Source organism: Ptychodera flava, chromosome 14 (genome assembly GCF_041260155.1).
Source record: "Ptychodera flava strain L36383 chromosome 14, AS_Pfla_20210202, whole genome shotgun sequence".
Classification (NCBI taxonomy): Eukaryota; Metazoa; Hemichordata; class Enteropneusta; family Ptychoderidae; genus Ptychodera; species Ptychodera flava.
This window is the reverse complement of record NC_091941.1, coordinates 14,862,865-14,881,380: the sequence shown is the minus strand read 5'-3', so window position 1 is coordinate 14,881,380 and position 18,516 is coordinate 14,862,865. Positions and strand designations below refer to the sequence as shown.

Sequence of the window (18,516 nt, the reverse complement as noted above, 5' to 3'; positions counted from 1 at the left end):
CGGACACTGACAATATATTGTGCAATGTAAGGACACTTGTACTAAGTAAACATGATTTCAACATTATTTGTCAGTATTTGATGGGCCACTAGCTGAATGAAGCCCCGTTTCCTTTTAACTGTTCATGTTCGGATTATTAACTTGACTGAAATCAATGCACGACGTCTATCACAGGTGTACGCTGTTAACTTAAGAAAACGACAAGGTTACGTAACTGTGTTAGACAGGCTACCCACATTAATCCTGTTATTCATGCTCACTGAAGTGGAAATTGAGTCTGAATAGTGAAACCACTAATAATAGCAAACTGGCTGCAGGTATTTGGCCGGTCTGATTGTCTTCAAGCCAATAGGAAAGTCGCTGTAGGAAACCGTTGCCAAGGGAACCTGCCCGAGACAGATAACGTGAGCCAGCGGGGAATTCTAGGAAACGAGCCTATACTAATTAGTCTGTGGTGTGGTGCGGTTTAGGGATGGGAGATATATTGGATATTGGATATGTTTTGAGGTAGGGCTTTTGGATTAGAAGAACAATTTGTCCAGACGTCATAGTCTGCTTACAATACACAACTCGAACTTGAAGGCACTGGACAAACATTAGCTTCCAACGGATTTACCCATGTTTTCCCTTAAAGTTAAAGTTAATCTCAATTGCAAAACACGTCTTGCATGAAGTACCGTCCTGCAATCGCATTTATAACGTTGTCGCCCATTCTTCGCAACATTGATGTGTGTATCTTGAATTGTTTCCAAGAATAAACATCACCGGACTTTTCTCATTAAAGCATAACATACTCTCTCAGTCACGTTTGACGTCTCCGACCGTAAAATCATTTTCTACGCCCATAGGTCAAACGTTCGGAGCGGTCTCCCAAACTGTGGTCATCCATCAAAGAATGCTTATTTTGGTATACATGTGTGTCTGTAATTATATAGGAAGAAGCCGGCGCTCAATATATACATTCTCTTCGTATAACAAAAAAAATGGCGAATCTCTATGGCATACCTATCATTATCATATATCTATGATATAGTACTATTTATCTTTATTTGTCGATGGAATGATCGGGCGAAGATGAAAAATACATGTTCTATTCATATTAAGTTCCCCTAGACGATATAGTTCCGTCATTTCCTCAACTTCAATAATCACTGCCAAACTGTGTGATCAGCCTGATTTTAGGATGAGATTTTTTACGAGTTTAGAAAACACGCATAATTTTGAAATACTGATGACTGTTTAAATCTCATCTATATTATGTTGCTATCGATGACGCGTGTATAGGATGGTAAGTGATCCATAGTTCCTCATCTCAGTGTGGTATACAATTGATGGCACTGTCATGGAGACACTAAGCAGTATTCAGGGCACCATGGCATGCATGATGTACAACTGCAATTTATGAAATATCATCACCTCATCAGACATAACGATATCCAAAAATTGAATTAGTCTATTCGGTAGAATTGACAAATCTTGGCACTGGCAGCACAAGAACCGATTCGTCCAGTTATATCATGTTGAAACTACATATACAGTATATGTTGCAAGTCTTTGCATATTACAGTTGCTGTCGGGGATTTAAAACAACAAGGCAATGTCTATACATTGCTGAAAACGGACTTGCAACATAGCTAGAACACTGGCTAAATTGAAGTATTGCCATCTTGGTTATGAGCACAAACAATGCCGGATCGCTTTAATTTAGTTACCGGTACTGACCAGGTTCAGCAACGAAACAGCTCCACCGAAGAAGTCGGTTGATGATTTTCTTATGATATCTTCAAATCTGAAATATAGTACACCAGTATTTTCAGTGCGTTTGAGATTCCCGTTGTGTATTCTTTGTGAATCCTTGACGGTCAACTGCTGTCGACTGGTAGGGACACGGCTTTTAGAAAAACTCTTGATCAACCCTTTTCACCTTGTGCATGTTGTGTGGTACACATGTTCGGTTTGGTGACACTGCACTCGGAGAAAGGGTGACCTCCGACGTTGGATTACTGTTTTGGCTACGATAGACAATTGACCTAAACATCCGTTGTTACTAGGCTGTGGATGAAGGGGCAAAAGCGATGGAATGATGTCTTGCCAAGTTCCATGAACTGATATTGTAGAATTAGAAACTTCAAATTAGAGTAGGAGAAGCTTAGTATTATTTTGGTGGGTTTTTTTTGTATTTCCGTGAGCGACTGAACAGTCTGCGCGACTCGTGAAAACCCATGTTGACAATAAGCTCACAGTAGCAGGAACGGAGCTCATTTTCTTGTTTAACACCGTCCAGTGAGCCAATGTTAACTGGGTGGTTGCCTGGGAGGTTGAAATGTAATTTTGCAATTTTATCCTTGATATTTCGGATTGGCACAGGGAAGTGTGATTAAAAATTTAATGCTCCAATCAATATATTTTGGTTTGCATTATTTCACTTCTGCTGCTGGTGAGGTCATTCCAATCCAATTTCCCTTTTACATTTCGCAAAAATCGCCAAAGCGGTGCAATTTAATGCGTTGCCGCCGTATAGAGGTTAAAAGATTCTAGAACGACAGGCAAAAGGGCGTGCGCCCTTTTATGACCCTAAACCCAGGAACACAAGTTAAACGTAATGTGATATCCAATCAGGTCCTGGTTTTTTTCAGAATCTGAACTCCAGCAAGGCAATGGTCAATAATGTGCCTGCTCGCGCAACTATTTTTTTTCTAAAGGAGCAAATGTATCGTTATAAACCATACAAAAACATTGGAACAAAGCATTGCGTCATTGAGGTTACCAAGTTGTCTAACGTACTTGCATCATAGAGGCAACCTACCTCCATTCACACATCAAGTTTTATCTGTTTGTAGCGGTACATCGGGTCTCTCAGAGTGCAATTGATTTCATTAAAACAAACAGACATAGAGGACTAACCATAGCGTGAAAGAAATTGATTTACCATGCCATTAAAGGTAAAATGTAATACTATTGCCATTTCTAGAAAATCAGTGCGCCGCAGTTTGATGTCAATACTGAGCCAGGAGCGGAACAATTTGGTCTATAGACATACAGAGTTACATTATAGTAAGGGTAACAAGACCAACATATAAAGGAACGTCGTTAGCTTGACTTTTAATTAAATACGAGGTGCCTAATTGTAAAGCCAATGTTGATAGCGTCGTCCACTGAACAAGTTCCGCGCATGGGTAGTGTTATGCAACATACAACGCAGCACGAATCTTCTAAATGTTGACCATTGTGGCTACATCCATGAGTTGACAAAGAGGATTGAGAAAATCAATCGGCTGTACTATAGTAAGGTTTTGTCAGATCACAGACAGTTGAAAACGTTTCTCTAGACAGTCTTGTCTGTGGTCAGATAGAAAATGGTACGTCCCTTAATTGGACTTGACTTTGCAGCAAGCATATGCAATGGCTGTCCTCGGTACCCAAACCAAACTGCGACCACCTGAGACCACATTATTTATAGCCAATGTTTACTGCTTTCAGTTCAACGCTGCCAACATTTCATAATGTTAATGCCGTTTCCGAGTTGCGTGTCCGGTTTTATCCGTGGAAAGGAATTTGGTGGCTTCTTTTCTCGTGACACTTCTTTGTTGGTTTTATAACGCGTGTCTCGTCTTGAGGACAACGGGATCGCCCTAAATAGGTCAATACCTAGCTGCGATGGGACTAATTGTGACATCCGTCAGTTACAAATCACCGACCGACGCCAAGAGCTATCCCGAATCATGTTCCGGGAGGCAATCTTGTGCATTTGAGTTTAAATGCTTAAAAACTCATCCGCTACTACAAAGGAGGTATTCGAATAAAAGCTATCGCCATTTTGTCATCTTATAGTCACTTTTCTGTTCACAATTTGACTTTCAACTGAACATTAAACAAGAAACTATCAAAGCCATTGATGAAAATCACCTTGCATGCTTCGAACAAGTTGGTTTGCTACCAATTGAGTCAAACTGCATATCTGTCTATAGTCTATATATGTGAAATTGAATGTATGTTAAATCTACACGCGTGTTTGTAATTCGTGTTTATTAAACACGCATGCCGTGCTATCTGAACGTGTTTGCAGATTGAAAACACGCGTATAACACAGTCTTTTTTTACAGTGACGTTGAAAATCGAAAGTTCCGAATTTTCAAATTTCGAAACATTCGATTTTCAACCAGTTTAATTTTTTACATTGATATCATGAATGAGGTTAAGTATCGGTGAACCTAAGGGAGGCGATATGCAGTTGTTCATACACATCACATTCGTCCAGAAGAAGATCTAGTAAAACAGATGGCTGCTGCTGTCCTGAAATTACTTATTTTAATAAGCGTTCTTTTGCTGTTGGTGATTTTTTGAAGTATATATATATATATATATATATATATATATATATATATATATATATATATATATATATATATATATATATATATGTATGTATGTATGTATATATGTATGTATGTATGTATGTATTATGTATTATGTATCTATGTATGTATCTATGTATATACTTACTGTCCTACAGACGCAACGAAGTAGGTTGTGACATTTAAAGATGCGCATACTGTACAGCTCAACACAATTGACACCTTTTCAAACCACCCGTATCACGAGAGATTGTAAAAAAATGTAATTCTCGTGAATTACCTGTGGTTTTGTGATGAGGTTACGTTCCGGTTTGATACTCATGAGACCACAAAGCGAGGGTAACTGTCCTTGTGAAGAGTATAGCTGTCCTGTAAAAAATTATAAATCTAAACAGTTTTGACCTTGGTGTAAATTTGAAGGGAAAAATCGACAAACTGACCGCATGACTATAGGTAATTTCCCAAATATGAAAGCTCGACGAATAAGAGGAGAAGAGGGTAGGTAAAGTACCAAAATAATCTGTTTCCAAGCGTATCGTCTTGTGGCATCGCCCGCCGGAGATACCTTTATTGTGTTCTGTGTAGTTCTGACATCGCTGCCGAGACGAGACGAGACGAGACGAGAGATCCCGTCTGGACGTGATCAGAACAAATAATAGGAGGGGACGTTAAAAACCATAAAGACTCTGTACGAAATAGTATAGACGTGCAGAAAACATAATATTACTTGTTCAATTCCATACCTCTATGTAGCAGAGACACACAGGACAGATACCTATAAAAGGTGCATAGGTACCCATGTCTGGTTCAGATATTAGCTTGCGTCCCCAAGCAGTGTTCTCTCCTCTATGGGGCAGCAGTCCGCCAAGGGTTTGAGATCCTCGTACGGTCTTCACGTATATCTACATTTTATAGGTGAAGAAGGAGGCATCTTTTTGCACGCAAAGCAGAAACAATAATGGTGTATTTGTTAGTTGTTCTTAAAAGGGCGATATAATTTTAAAAACCGAGACGCAGCTCGCCTCGGTACGCTTTGCATTACGAATCAACAGAAAAAAATCACCAAATTTAACCGACTAGTTGCCAGTGAAGTGATTGAAGTAACACTTCACTGTATATTCGTCTATTCAGACGGAAATATTACCCACAAAATATTACTGCCCTTGTACAAGTGATGTCTCAAGGCCAAGGTAACTCATGAAATGTCTCAAATTTTAGATGGTAGAGCATTAATCTTGTCCTATGAATAATTTTAGGTCTACTTCTGACAAAGACACGTGAAAGAAATATATCTTACCGATACATAAAAGACTAGTCTTACAATATCTTTCCCAAATTTATTTTGTACTTAATCTCGTCGTCTTTGTGCTTCTGAGCAAATTATAGTTGGTTTGTTTTAATTGACAAGCAGAAAGCACCTATCTTTTCTCTACAACGATTCTGAATAACACAGATCAAGTAGCTGTACAGTTTGTCAGTTCCCCCCAGAAACCAGTCACGCGTCCTTACGTTTCCACAACCGTTTGCAGCGCCGGTAATATTCAGTCTTCGCAAGCGCTATCGCTAGAGTATTCCGACATATTTGTATTGAGCAAGCTTCGGCGAGGAACAGGTTCCTGGATTTGGAGAGAACAGGCGTGTGTATTTCAAGCATGTTATCCCATAGACCTTTCTCGGGGGTCTGTGGTTATCATAAGCTTGTACAACATCCCAGTTCTCTGAAGTTGCTTGACCTTCTAGTTGCACTTCAAATTGCCAAGTTTTCGGACAGGGACAGTTGAAATGAATGTGATCATTACGGTTCTTTTCTGGTGTCATTGCCATTGCCATTGCCATTTTTCGAGTTTTTTAAAACAAACATTTTGTCTCGTTTGTCTCTAATACTTTGCTTAGAAAAGTGAAAATAAAGCCTTTGTCAAAATGAAAAAATACTCTCATCGAATAAGCAACAAATCTCTTCTGTCGAACTCCGAAAATGAAAGAATATGTCTGGGCAACTAAGGTGTTTGTGAATGGGTTCTGAAGTATCCGACGGAAAGTTATTTTAAAGTTACTTTAATGACTCTTAAAGTATGTTTTCTGTTCAGAATCTTTGACATCGTAAAGCATTTTTAAATAGACTGAGAGCTTGAACCGCTACTGTGCACACATTGTTCAAGACACAAATCTCTTCTATTTCGACTTTGTGCTGGTGATATGGTAAAAGGCATTCAGTGGATCCTGGTCGCGATTACGTAATCGGTAGGAGCGTTCGGATGCTTCAGCAGGTTCGCAGGCACAAAGACTGACAGAAAAACGCGCGCAATCGACCGACACCCTACTCGTTATTATTTTATTCGGGATCTTTAACCTCTATCGCGCCGAACCTGATGACACCTTCCCTACATATTTGTCCATGTAAGGCATTGCGAAATGTACGGTACCACATTTCATTTATGAGATTTGAGTAAAGCGTGATCTGGCAGTGAATGATCGAGGGAGACCTGTGAGGAATTGTCAACGAAGACAAACAATTCCAAACATGATAGTATTTTGTCGAAGGGGAACGATGGAAAAGACAATTTGTTACTCTTGGACACAATCGATTTTTACTCACTGGTGTTACGTCAATACCATTCTGTTTCGCTAGTATAATTAACATTGTTGCTATAAACACTTTCACTGTTTACACGGTGTCTCCAGGGCAACGGAGTTGTCCGTTTTGCATGCGAAAAGCGAGCGTGGATATACGCAACCAGCAAGACCGTAGGAGGTACATTGGTGACCGTCACAGTCGACAACTGAGGATCGAGCTCGTTACAGCTCCGGCGACAGCATCTGCGACCTTTAACGTGATTACTGTTATCTGTGGAGACCACATCAGAATCCAGCAAACATGGCTAATAATATGATGGCTAATAACACGACGGTGATCATGCCGCCGGCTCCTCCACCGACAACCACCGTGGTCGTTACCAATAACCAGGGCAATAATTGCTGTCGCCAGGCCATTCCCGCCTTGCACATTGCCGGAGCCGCAGTCTGTTGCATTTTCAATATCTTCATCCCTGGCTTTGGTAAGTGCATCACAATTTCCATCAATGCGATCGAGAGTTCCTCGCGGTCAGTCTGTCGATTTCGGGAAAAAAGGGGGCTTCCGAAATTGATTTTAACCCTATAAGGGAAGCTGTACTTTCCTTCACATTCCCGACTGTGTTGACTGAGAGGGGCTCTTGAGACATGTTGATTTACAGGAGTCAGCAAACAGCACAGGTGGCTGAACTTTTTCCGATCTCGGCGCTACTCGATGCTACTGAACACGTTTGAGATCTTCCACATTGATCACTGTCCGTTTTTTTTCCATGGACAGGTGCGCCATGTCATGTTACCATGGAGGTCAATGACGTGGACAAACATATTCTGGCCAATGCTTCAAAGCAGTTCTTAAAGCCAGCAAAGCCGTAGCCCTTTTGAACTTTTGATACATTTGACACAATGACAACCTGCGTAAAGCAAATCGTTGGCCACGATGGTCATCATCTTTTGTTGGCAAACCCGTTAACGAAAATATCTTCGGGCATGGCTTACTTTTACGTGTACCTGACAGGTGAAATCCCAGTAGAAAGTAGCGTGTGGGCTTGGCATTGTTATTTTACGTGTATGGTGTAGAGGAACCTATGCAAGTTCTGATTGTTAACGCAAAATAGTACGATACATCTTTTGCTAACCGAGAGATCCGCTATATTTCCTTCTCCTTTAGGGCTGAAACGAGTAGGTGTCATTGGACTAAAAATTCAACGCCATTAAATTCCAATGCTAGATTATTCCGTGTCACATCGATCGATTTACAAGGGTTACGTAAATACTGAAAAGGTTGCCGAACTTCTTGTTTTGGTAAACAATGCATGGGCTGAACAATAGTTGTCATGGGTTCGCGGATCAATTCCGCAGGGGTATTGCAAAACACAGTATTACCATGGAGCTTACCTTCATTATAAAACTGAATTTATGCCTTGGCAAAATGAACGAAATGTTGCGATAAGTGCATACATGTATCCACGAACGACATCAGCGTTGGGCGGCCCGACGAAATAGATTATTTCCATTGACTCGACCTCCCGACTCTTAAGCTCAGATTTCTGTGCATCTTAAAAGATTAACGGAATTTTGTAAGTCACGTTTTGTCAAAATGAGAGAATCCTCGATTTTTTGCGGATATTTAACTGAGAAACAAACATTTAGGGCCGATAGGTACGTTTAAACTAGTTGTGAACTCCACAGTCAGTGGCGGAATGGAAAGCAGGCAGGTGCAGCCAACGGAGCTATTCATCGAAAAAGCTATTCCAGGAGCAATATTTGAGGGCAGGGGAAATTATAATTTTGCTTGGGCAGGGGACATATGTTTAGGTGGCAGGGGAGCAAATTTTAGTTTTTTTTGTCGGGCAGGGCAGATATCGGCTGGTTGTCTCGGGGACAGAGCTTTGCGAAAAACAAGGAGAGGGGGAGCTACTTTTAAAACGGGTCAGGGGAAGTTGAGCCATGGTGTTTTCAGGTGTTTCTCAGGGCAGGGGAAAAGCGACAGGTTTTTTCATCACAGGGTAGGGTAGCTCCATGTCTGCAGGGGAAATGGAATGACAAAATTGGGGGGGGGATTTTTTGCAGGGCAGGGGAAATCGGCAAGTTTTTTTTCCGCCACAGGGCTGGGGAGCTTAAAAAATTGACAGTGGGGAGGGGAAACAGGCAAAAATAAGTGGGAGAGGGTAAAAATGAAGTTTGATTGCGGGAGGGCAAGTCGAAAAGTTTTCAGTGGGAGGGCAAATTATGAACAGCTAATTAATTACCCTCATGACTTAAAATTAGTCAGTTCACATTACTTGTCATGCACAATATATCTTGTCATAGTAAAGACCCCTTTAAAAGTGCATTGTTCGTTGGCTGCACCTGAGCAGGCATTTTATGCTGTAAAGTGTAAGTTGTCCGCCTTGCAACCCAGGGGACTCTGCTTCACCATATTTCGCTCCGTGCAATGTTCCAGCACAGAAACCCCAGCCCCAAGAAACTCTCTAACAGAATAATAATGGATTTATGTCAGAGAACTGTTGACCCGGTGGTTTATTTAGACCAATCGACATGGTTTCCGTGTACGCAATGTGATAAAATAGTTCATTTCCAGATGAAGGAACACTGAATTCTCTAACTGTATTCGTCCCCCAGGACATCGATAGTGATTGGACGTTCTGAAAAGATCTCTGGTGCGCTGTTGATAATAATTGTTATCAGGTAGTTTTAAATGGCTTCAATAGCACAATGACATGACCAATTTCTTAGCAAACGCACCAGTAACACTTTCAGTGGTTCAGTAAATACCAATAACAATTACTTGACGGGTTTTACCAGTAACGCATTACAACTGATGTATTATCAATATGATAACATTACAGGTACAGTCTTTGCCGGGTTCTTCGTGTTCTGTTGTGGTAATCCAGGCGATGAAATTGCTGCGAAATTTATCTGCTGCTGCCTGAACTTTTTCATCGGCTGTTTGCAATTTCTTCTTGCCGGTATCCTCATTGGTTGGATCTGGAGCTGGATCTGGGCATGCGCAATCATTGGAATGTCTGGTGAGTCCGATGTGTTTGCATTTCTCAACTCGTCATTGGAGAACTGTACGGCAGTTCAAGTATGGCGTCTTACATAGATGAAAGTTGACGAATTTACTCCCACTTTATCGATAAGCATAAACGGTAAAAACAGGAACGAACAGAATGCGAAATTTTCAAAACGAGATGAGGACTTGTGAACGATAAGGTGAAATTCTCAATACGCCAAGGGCGCAATATAGTTGAAATTTCCGGCGTGGATTCATGAATATAACTGTGCCGCCAGCTTGTGAGTAGTTGTATTTAAGTGAGTCAATCTATCGAGGAAAAAAAAAAATCAAAATTAGCGATCTTGAATATATTTCTGAGACATATATTTGTTTGCTTTGATCAACAGCCGAGTACCACAGCGGTGGAAACTCCACAACGGTCGTCACAACAGCCGCCCCCGCCCCAGCTGCTCCAATGGTCATCAACACATCCAACATGATGTCAAGCCAGGCTCCAGCAGCAGCACCGGCCCCAGCCCCGGCCCCAGCCCCAGCCCCAGCCCCAGCCCCGGCAGCCACCGTCCCTGGAGCAACTTACTAAACCAGAAACATGACAAAACTTATAACCAAGAGGAAAATCGTGCGAAGATGGTCGCAGCTTACCCCATTCATCGCCTATATACGCGTTAGTCTGCCTTCTTAGTGTTTCTAGTGGCTAGGTTGGACTCAAATTCAGGGAAATGGGCGATGGAAGGGGTTTTAGACGTCCATTTTCCACCCAATTTTACCTAAAAAGGATACATCTTTGTACATTTACCATGTTCACAGCATTACTTATGCAGGTGCGATAGCTGAGATAAGCACTCGTTTGCTGTGCACTGTATATAATATTCGTATAGTACGTGATCATACAGATTTTTTTCCTTGTTAATGGTGATTTGTGACTTCCAAGACAAGTCAGTATTTAACGATTTCATCCGCTGTACATAAAAGCTGGCCAGTTGTCTGACACGGGGCAAGATGTGAATGGCGAAGAGAAAGGGTTCGAACAATTGACAGAATCGAAAACGAGGCTGTAAGTCCAACGAGAGCAGACCCCGACGTGTTAACGGTCCCAGTTTCAAGACATATTTTTATCACACTTACGAAAATGCCATTCATATAATAGTGGGGCGGTCAAGACTATTTTCCGAGGGGAGGGGCACTCGAAAAAAAAATGAAATTTGTATTCCTTTGTGTAATAACGATATGAAATGTAAAGCACCTTACATTGCCTATGCAAATTGTAAGATTCAATTACCCATGTGATGTGAAAAATAGCACAATTTTCCAGAGGAGTAAAAAAGGACAACTTTTGAGAGAAGAGAGGATTATATCATTTCACTATCTATTACAAACGTTGATTCGTTATGTCAATTTGAGATAACTTTTTTTCCAAAACATGTGCATATTTTGTTTGTAATATTTTTTATAATAAAAGGAAGGTTTAAGGGACGGATATTTCGAGAGGTTTTTCACTAACGTTACTTGAGAGTATAAATTCAATGTTGCAGCAGATAATCTGCTGTCACCACTTCAATACTAGAAAACCTACCTCTCTCAATCATCTACACAAAGTGGTTCAATCCACCGCGCTGTATCAAAAGTACATTTTGCACAGAAAGACTATTCTGTCGACCGAGAAGTTTCAAAATCTTCATTTTACAACTGGATTGAGTTGATTTTGTAGTTTACTGTCACTGTAATTTTATGTCACCATACTTTGAAGTTACCTCTATGGCTGTGTCCATTAACGCTTGTACATATTACTTGCCAAACCTCGTCGTGAAATAAAATGCGAGAATTATTTTATGATTACTTTGTAAATAACGCTTGTTCTGGTAATTATGTCTTTTTTGTGTGTACAGTAGCAATTTAGCCCCACACTTTAACATTGACTTGTTAAACTTGCACACATTGGTTTGAAGTAAATGTTTAGTTTTCAAATAAAAACGACAAAAAATTAAGAAATCTATTTCCTTTGTGTGTATCTCCGAAATAATTTATTCAAGTTATCAAATCCTGTTGGCCACTGCTCTTACTTCCATGAATGTGAAGAAATTACAGAGACATTTTTTGAAATTGTTCAAACGAAAATCTAAGGTAAAAGTAGAACTCATTCCCCCCCGCCTTTCGAAACTAATGTGACCTCAGAAACGATCAAGAGGCACGGGTTAATTCATCTAACCATTTAAAATCAATGTGGGTGTATGATATAGTACTAGAAAAGGAAATCCCCATTTTTAAAAACACGGCATCTTAAAGAGTTACATTCGTCGGAACTGCGCTCAAAGGTCGTATATGGGAGCCGAACGACCAATGGCGACACTGTATCAAAGGTACGATGGCGATTGGTGAAAGTTAAAACATGTCTGTCATAATCTACATCGTATAATTTAAAAGTTGCAGCTATGATGATGATCTGCATCTAGATATCGTGCATGAATTCCATTGTTTTGTAAACAAGAATCTCGCACAGGCGCAGTTCTGACGACTGTTTCCCTTTAAAGTAGAATGCACCTCAGAGAAAGGATATTAGACTCAAATCTTTACACACCTTTCTGGTCTAGCTTGTGCGGGTTCATTTTGAAGCCCTTGGAGTTTGTAAAGTTTTCACAGTCTCAGTATCGTGGAAATCGAAAATTATTTTGCGGCCGTTTTCAATTTCGAATATCGGTAAATATTAATGTATTTCTCATGCATCAAAACTGCACGGCGACCCCTGATTATCGTTTTTGATTTGGTAACGTATAATTGAAAGTTTCCTTGGGGAATGTTTGAGCAACTTCAAAAGTTTTAAGGTTCCAAGACAAGAAATTGACCTTCTTAAGCTAACAATTCTCTAGTGATTAATAAGCTCAGAACCCCCGTAAATTATATATTTTCTGAAAGCCTAGATATAAGGAAGCATTTTTGTCACCTTAGTGTCACTGTTGTTTATATAAATATCACGTGACAGGTAATTTGCATGACCTTTGAAAAGTCGGTTTTCCCTAATGTTTTGCTTCAATGCTTTGAGATATGTCGCTGAAATTTGTGTGAGTGCAAGCTGTTCTAAGGATCTTCAAAAGCATATTTCAGAATTTTTTAAAACCTTCTTAAACAATTTTTATGCCAGAAAAACTTCCAGGGCGGTGAATTGAACTCTAGTTGATTTCTTTTAAGTTGTGCTCAAAGAAATTAAGCAAGATATAAAAAATCTGAGACACGTTGTAACAGCTTGCATTCCAGCAAGAGTCAGATATTTTGAAGTATTGAGACAAAACGTAGTAAAACCAATTTTTGAAAGATTATGCAAATTACCCGTCACGTGATAGTTATTTAAACAATGGTGACACTGTGGTTACCAAAATGTTCCCCTGTATCCAGGCTTTCGGAAAATGTGTAATTCACGGGGGTTTTGACCTTATTAACCACCAGAGAAATGTTAGATTAAAAAAGGACAATTACTTGTCTTGGAACTTTACGCCTTTCAGTTTCCAGGCGCGTACTGCCTTAAGGTAGAAAGTGCCTCGGGAACAGATAGTTGGATTCTCAAATTTCCTTCCTGGTCTATCACTATGGGGGCTCATTTTACAGCTGTCGGAGAAAGAAAAACTTTCACCATCCTACTTTTTCGAGAATCAAAAATTTTATTTTCCCTCCATAGAGTTAACACAGGGATGGCAGCCATTTTGAATTTTAAATATAGAGAAATCTTAGGTAATTTGTCTCTCTAGTTCCAAAATTTGCACGGTGACCCCTGATTTTTATTCTTGATTTGGTAAGGGAATGGCTGAAAGGTTCATTCCGGAATTAGTTTGAGCAACAGTTTAAGTATTTCACTTTCGAGGCGCATACTATCTTAATTTATTTTGAAATACTCAAGTTCTTACTAGTCACCGAAAGAAAGAATCATTGCAAGCGTTTCTGGTTTAGGCCTATACCGTCATGAAGTGCATTTAGGCTACCAATGCTTCGTTCATAAGATACATTCACAGAGCGACGAGCATGCCGGTACAGTGAGATCAATAGTTCATTGTCGGTGACCAACGACTGCCCTCATCAGACCACAACTACAACGACAACTACAAGCATTCACAGTTAAAATAATTGTCCTTTCTACTGGTACTTCAACAAGTTGTCCGCTAAATTCTAATTTTCAATACAGTCCATCTTTTATTATAGGCTGTCAGTGCGTCATCCTCCCCGCTGAGATAAATTTATTACGTGAGCTGTCGCCATAACAACGTATTATATTCACTCCATCGTTTAGAGAATACATTTACTTTTTTATCACCTTTAACAAGGACAGGGGGATTTTATAGGATAATTATTTGTAACAACAAGGGGTAATTTTGCCTCACATATTATTGTCTTGGCGATAATTTCCCCGAAAATGAATATTTGTATTATATTTCGCTCCTTGAAAGACATCCGTGTGACTTGGAGAGTCAATTCACAACGTCATCTTACGAAATTAAAATTCCGACAAAGCACATTTGCATTTTTCGGGCTCGGGGTCCCTCTTTCAATAATGTGATGAATGAACACCCCGAAATACAGTGTCCAATAGACCTGCTCCAAGTCTGTGGGAATATAAATATCAAGCTACATAATAAATGAAGGACTGGATAGCAGCAGACCGTCGCGCTAAGTTGTAGGCTGTTGCGTATATCATTGGGAGAATGCCTTGGCCCACAGTAACTGCTGCCGAGAAAAGCCAGTGGGCCAGTCTCTGTGTCCACGTATAATTACACATTGACAATCAGATCAATCGACGTTGGCTGGGTTCTTCTCTGATCGTGTAAATCTCGTATTGATGGTCATTTTTGGACACCGTGGTGCGAAGCACAAAAGGTGTCCTATGTCGCCACAATGTCTGTGTGTGTGTCCGTCTGTCCGTCCGTCTGTCCGTCTGTCCGTCCGTCCGTCCGTAGACAGATTTTGTTCCACTCATAACTTAAGAACCCTTAGGTCCAATGTCATGCAATTTGGTATTTGGTATTATCATGATGAGACTTAGATCTGATTAGATTTTGGTGGGTGTGGCTTATTAATTAATTGCTCATTTGCATATTTTATGACTTTTTTCGTTCACGCAGATATCTCAGAGACGCCTGGAGCGATTTCGTTCAAACTTGGTAAAAGGATAGTACTCTACCTCATACAGATGCACGTTGATTTGTTTCACAATGTGATCAAATTTGGCCGTGTTAGAGGACTTTTTAGTTTTCGCCTCCATAGACTCCAATGTATAAGGCAATCCATAGACTCCCATGTATAAGGCAATCCATAGACTCCCATGTATAAGGCAGTCCATAGACTCCCATGTATAAGGAAGTCCATAGACTCCCATGTATAAGGCAATCCATAGACTCCCATGTATAAGGCAATCCATAGACTCCCATGTTTAAGGCAGTCCATAGACTCCCATGTATAAGGCAGTCCATAGACTCCCATGTATAAGGAAGTCCATAGACTCCCATGTATAAGGCAGTCCATAGACTCCCATGTATAAGGCAGTCCATAGACTCCCATGTATAAGGCCAAGAAAAATAAAAATTTAGTTTCTCATCGTATTCATATTGCAAAAAGGATGCAGTGACACAGTTTTTAGTCCCCACAGATAAAGTCCAGGGGGCTCATAGATTGGGTCATGTCAGTCCGTCAGTCCATCCATGTGAGTCCATCCGTTCACGCAGATATCTCAGACACTTTGACAAAATGTCACGTGACCTTTGACCTCAAATATACATATTTGTCCATAACTCAGTAACCACAAGTGCTAACCTTTCATATATGGTATGATGGGACACCCTATGATGCCACATATTGTACCTCATTAATTATGTGCATATCTAATTTTGAGCGAGCCAATAGAGCTAGAGGTCTGATTTTTGGTATATAGGGATAACTTAGCAATACAATTTTTTTGACAAAATGTCATGTGACCTTGGTGACCTTTGACCTCAAATATACATATTTGTCCATAACTCAGTAATCACTAATGCTACACCCTTCATATTTGGTATGATAAGACACCTTATGCGCCACATATTGTTCCTCATTAATTATGTGCATATCTAATTTTGAGCGAGCCAATAGAGCTAGAGGTCTGATTTTTGGTATGTACGGATAACTTAGCAATGCTATTTTTTTGACAAAATGTCACGTGACCTCAATTACCTTTGACCTCAAATATACATATTTGTCCATAACTCAGTAACCACAAGTGCTACACTCTTCATATTTGGTATGATGGGACACCTTATGACGCCACATATTGTACCTCAGTAATTATGCACATATCTAATTTTGAGCGAGCCAATAGAGCTAGAGGTCTGATTTTTGGTATATAGGGATAACTTAGCAATACAATTATTCTGAAAATGTCACGTGACCTCGGTGACCTTTGACCTCAAATATACATATTTGTCCATAACTCAGTAACCACAAGTGCTACACCCTTCATATTTGGTATGATGGGACACCTAATGACGCCACATATTGTACCTCATTAATTATGCACATATCTAATTTTGAGCGAGCCAATAGAGCTAGAGGTCTGGTTTTTTGTATATAGGGATAACTTAGCAATACAATTATTTTGACAAAATGTCACGTGACCTCGGTGACCGTTGACCTCAAATATACATATTTGTCCAAAACTCAGTAACCACAAGTGTTACACCCTTCATATTTGGTATGATGGGACACCTTATGACGCCACATATTGTACCTCATTAATTATGCACATATCTAATTTTGAGCGAGCCAATAGAGCTAGAGGTTTGATTTTTGGTATATAGGGATAACTTAGCAATACAATTTTTTGACAAAATGTCATGTGACCTTGGTGACCTTTGACCTCAAATATACATATTTGTCCATAACTCAGTAACCACAAGTGCTACACCCTTCATATTTGGTCACAGGGTCAGGCGAGCAATATTCGTCTAGAAATTATGAATATGATCAATAAATGTCTTGTATTAAACTTTTTTTTCATTATACAAGCCTTACCTGTGTCTAGTGTGTGCCTATTACTTTACCCTAGCTATCTGTGTATAGTATTTCAAAGAAAACAGTCTATATCTGTTAATTGCCCTCCCTAATCCCCTTCATTAATTTGTTCTGCCGATCGCCAACGCGGGGGCTTATCGCCCTGACCAAATACCTCGTTAGCAGCTCATAAGGTAGTAGACGGAAAGGGCTGAAACTCTCAGGGTCCGATTTCAAAAAATCTTCATTTTTGAAGGGTTAGGTGGCGTAAATTTTCGAAAAAAAGTCGGCATCAGCTTTGTACTTCAGCAAGAAAGAAAGCTGACTAGTTATTTTCAGGATTCCAATGGTCGAAGACGGAGAACAACGATCGAGTGGTTCTACCAGTCGATGGCATGAGGATGGGAGTAACGCCGGAAGACAGAAGTTGCGACCTTTGACACTATGCTGGCTCATATCTTGTTTACGGTAGCGAGCAAACGGGCAAGTTGTAAACAAAATTTGCATACTCGCACAAAAGCTTCGCTGAGTGTCAAGGTCGATTGATATACTATCAGTTACTCGATTTAAGTCTCCCCACTGTGTTTTAGTACATTAAAATGCTCCGGCATCAAAGTTGGGATGTTAAATTCGTTCAAATTTCCTAGGCTTTCATTTGGCAGACACAACTTAAACACTACTAAGCCACAAAGACTAAAATTACCGTATGAAGTAAATGCAGTGTTTGTACCGATTGTGTAAAGTCGGGATGATTAAATCAGGGATACATCTAGTGAACATTTCTAAAAAAAAAACACGAATGTTTCTAGGATCGAAATGAACTCGTCTGTCTGTTTATGATTTGACCAAAGACGGTGTAGTGAGGAAGACCAGTTCCACTGCCAATGGCTTGACAGTGATGCCTACTCGTGTCTGATCAGCAAAACAGAATAGAAAGGATCGCGTTGAATTTTCTAGCAGCAGGCTCAAGTTGGCCAAAAGTAAATTGATTTGTAGAGATTTATCGTGAAGGAAAACCATAGGGTGTGATAATTAACACGAATAGAAACCAAATACTATCACTAGGAAAACTCTCATGTCAATGAAAGCAACTCGGATCTGCAAATTACGCATTTGACAAGACTTCTTTTCATTGTCGATGTTATGAAAAACAATACTTTTTCTTTTGACTCTTTGCAAGCCACGAACTTTCTAAAATATCAACTGTCTGATGTGACCCAAGTAGAATTATTGTAGCTGGAGACATGTTTTGGTGAAAATACATTGATTTGTCTGAGATTTTGCTGTGACATCATCGTGAAATAAATGATCGGCAGCGTGCTTTGTGGCAATGGAATAACCACAATTTCGTGGTTATATAGTTGCCACATTCAAAAACTATCTGACAGGTGATACACAACGAGAGAGAGAGAGAGAGAGAGAGAGAGAGAGAGAGAGAGAGAGAGAGAGAGAGAGAGAGAGAGAGAGAGAGAGAGAGAGATTCGTTTGTTTTTTTGCCTGTTGATTTTTGCTTTTCTTTGAAATTTCGCTGGCTTAATTGCTTGTGTTACAGATTCATTGACATTACTG

The 18,516-nt window shown here is 40.0% G+C and overlaps 1 protein-coding gene across 1 annotated transcript; it reads left to right on the top strand.

Annotated features, from left to right (window-relative positions):
- Positions 1–7,090: 7,090 nt before the first annotated feature.
- LOC139149483 (protein SPEC3-like) lies at positions 7,091–11,938 on the top strand. The gene is made up of 3 exons (XM_070721257.1): positions 7,091–7,411; positions 9,776–9,955; positions 10,332–11,938. Exons 1-3 carry the CDS (start codon positions 7,231–7,233, stop codon positions 10,523–10,525), a joined length of 555 nt encoding a protein of 184 aa, XP_070577358.1. The 5' UTR covers positions 7,091–7,230; the 3' UTR covers positions 10,526–11,938.
- The last annotated feature ends 6,578 nt before the right edge of the window (positions 11,939–18,516 follow it).

Coding starts and splice junctions, on each gene's coding strand:
- LOC139149483 (XM_070721257.1), top strand. CDS start 7,231: ATGGCTAATAATATGATGGCTAATAACACGACGGTGATCATGCCGCCG. Junction 7,412..9,775: donor TATCTTCATCCCTGGCTTTG/GTAAGTGCATCA, acceptor ATAACATTACAG/GTACAGTCTTTGCCGGGTTC. Junction 9,956..10,331: donor CGCAATCATTGGAATGTCTG/GTGAGTCCGATG, acceptor TTTGATCAACAG/CCGAGTACCACAGCGGTGGA.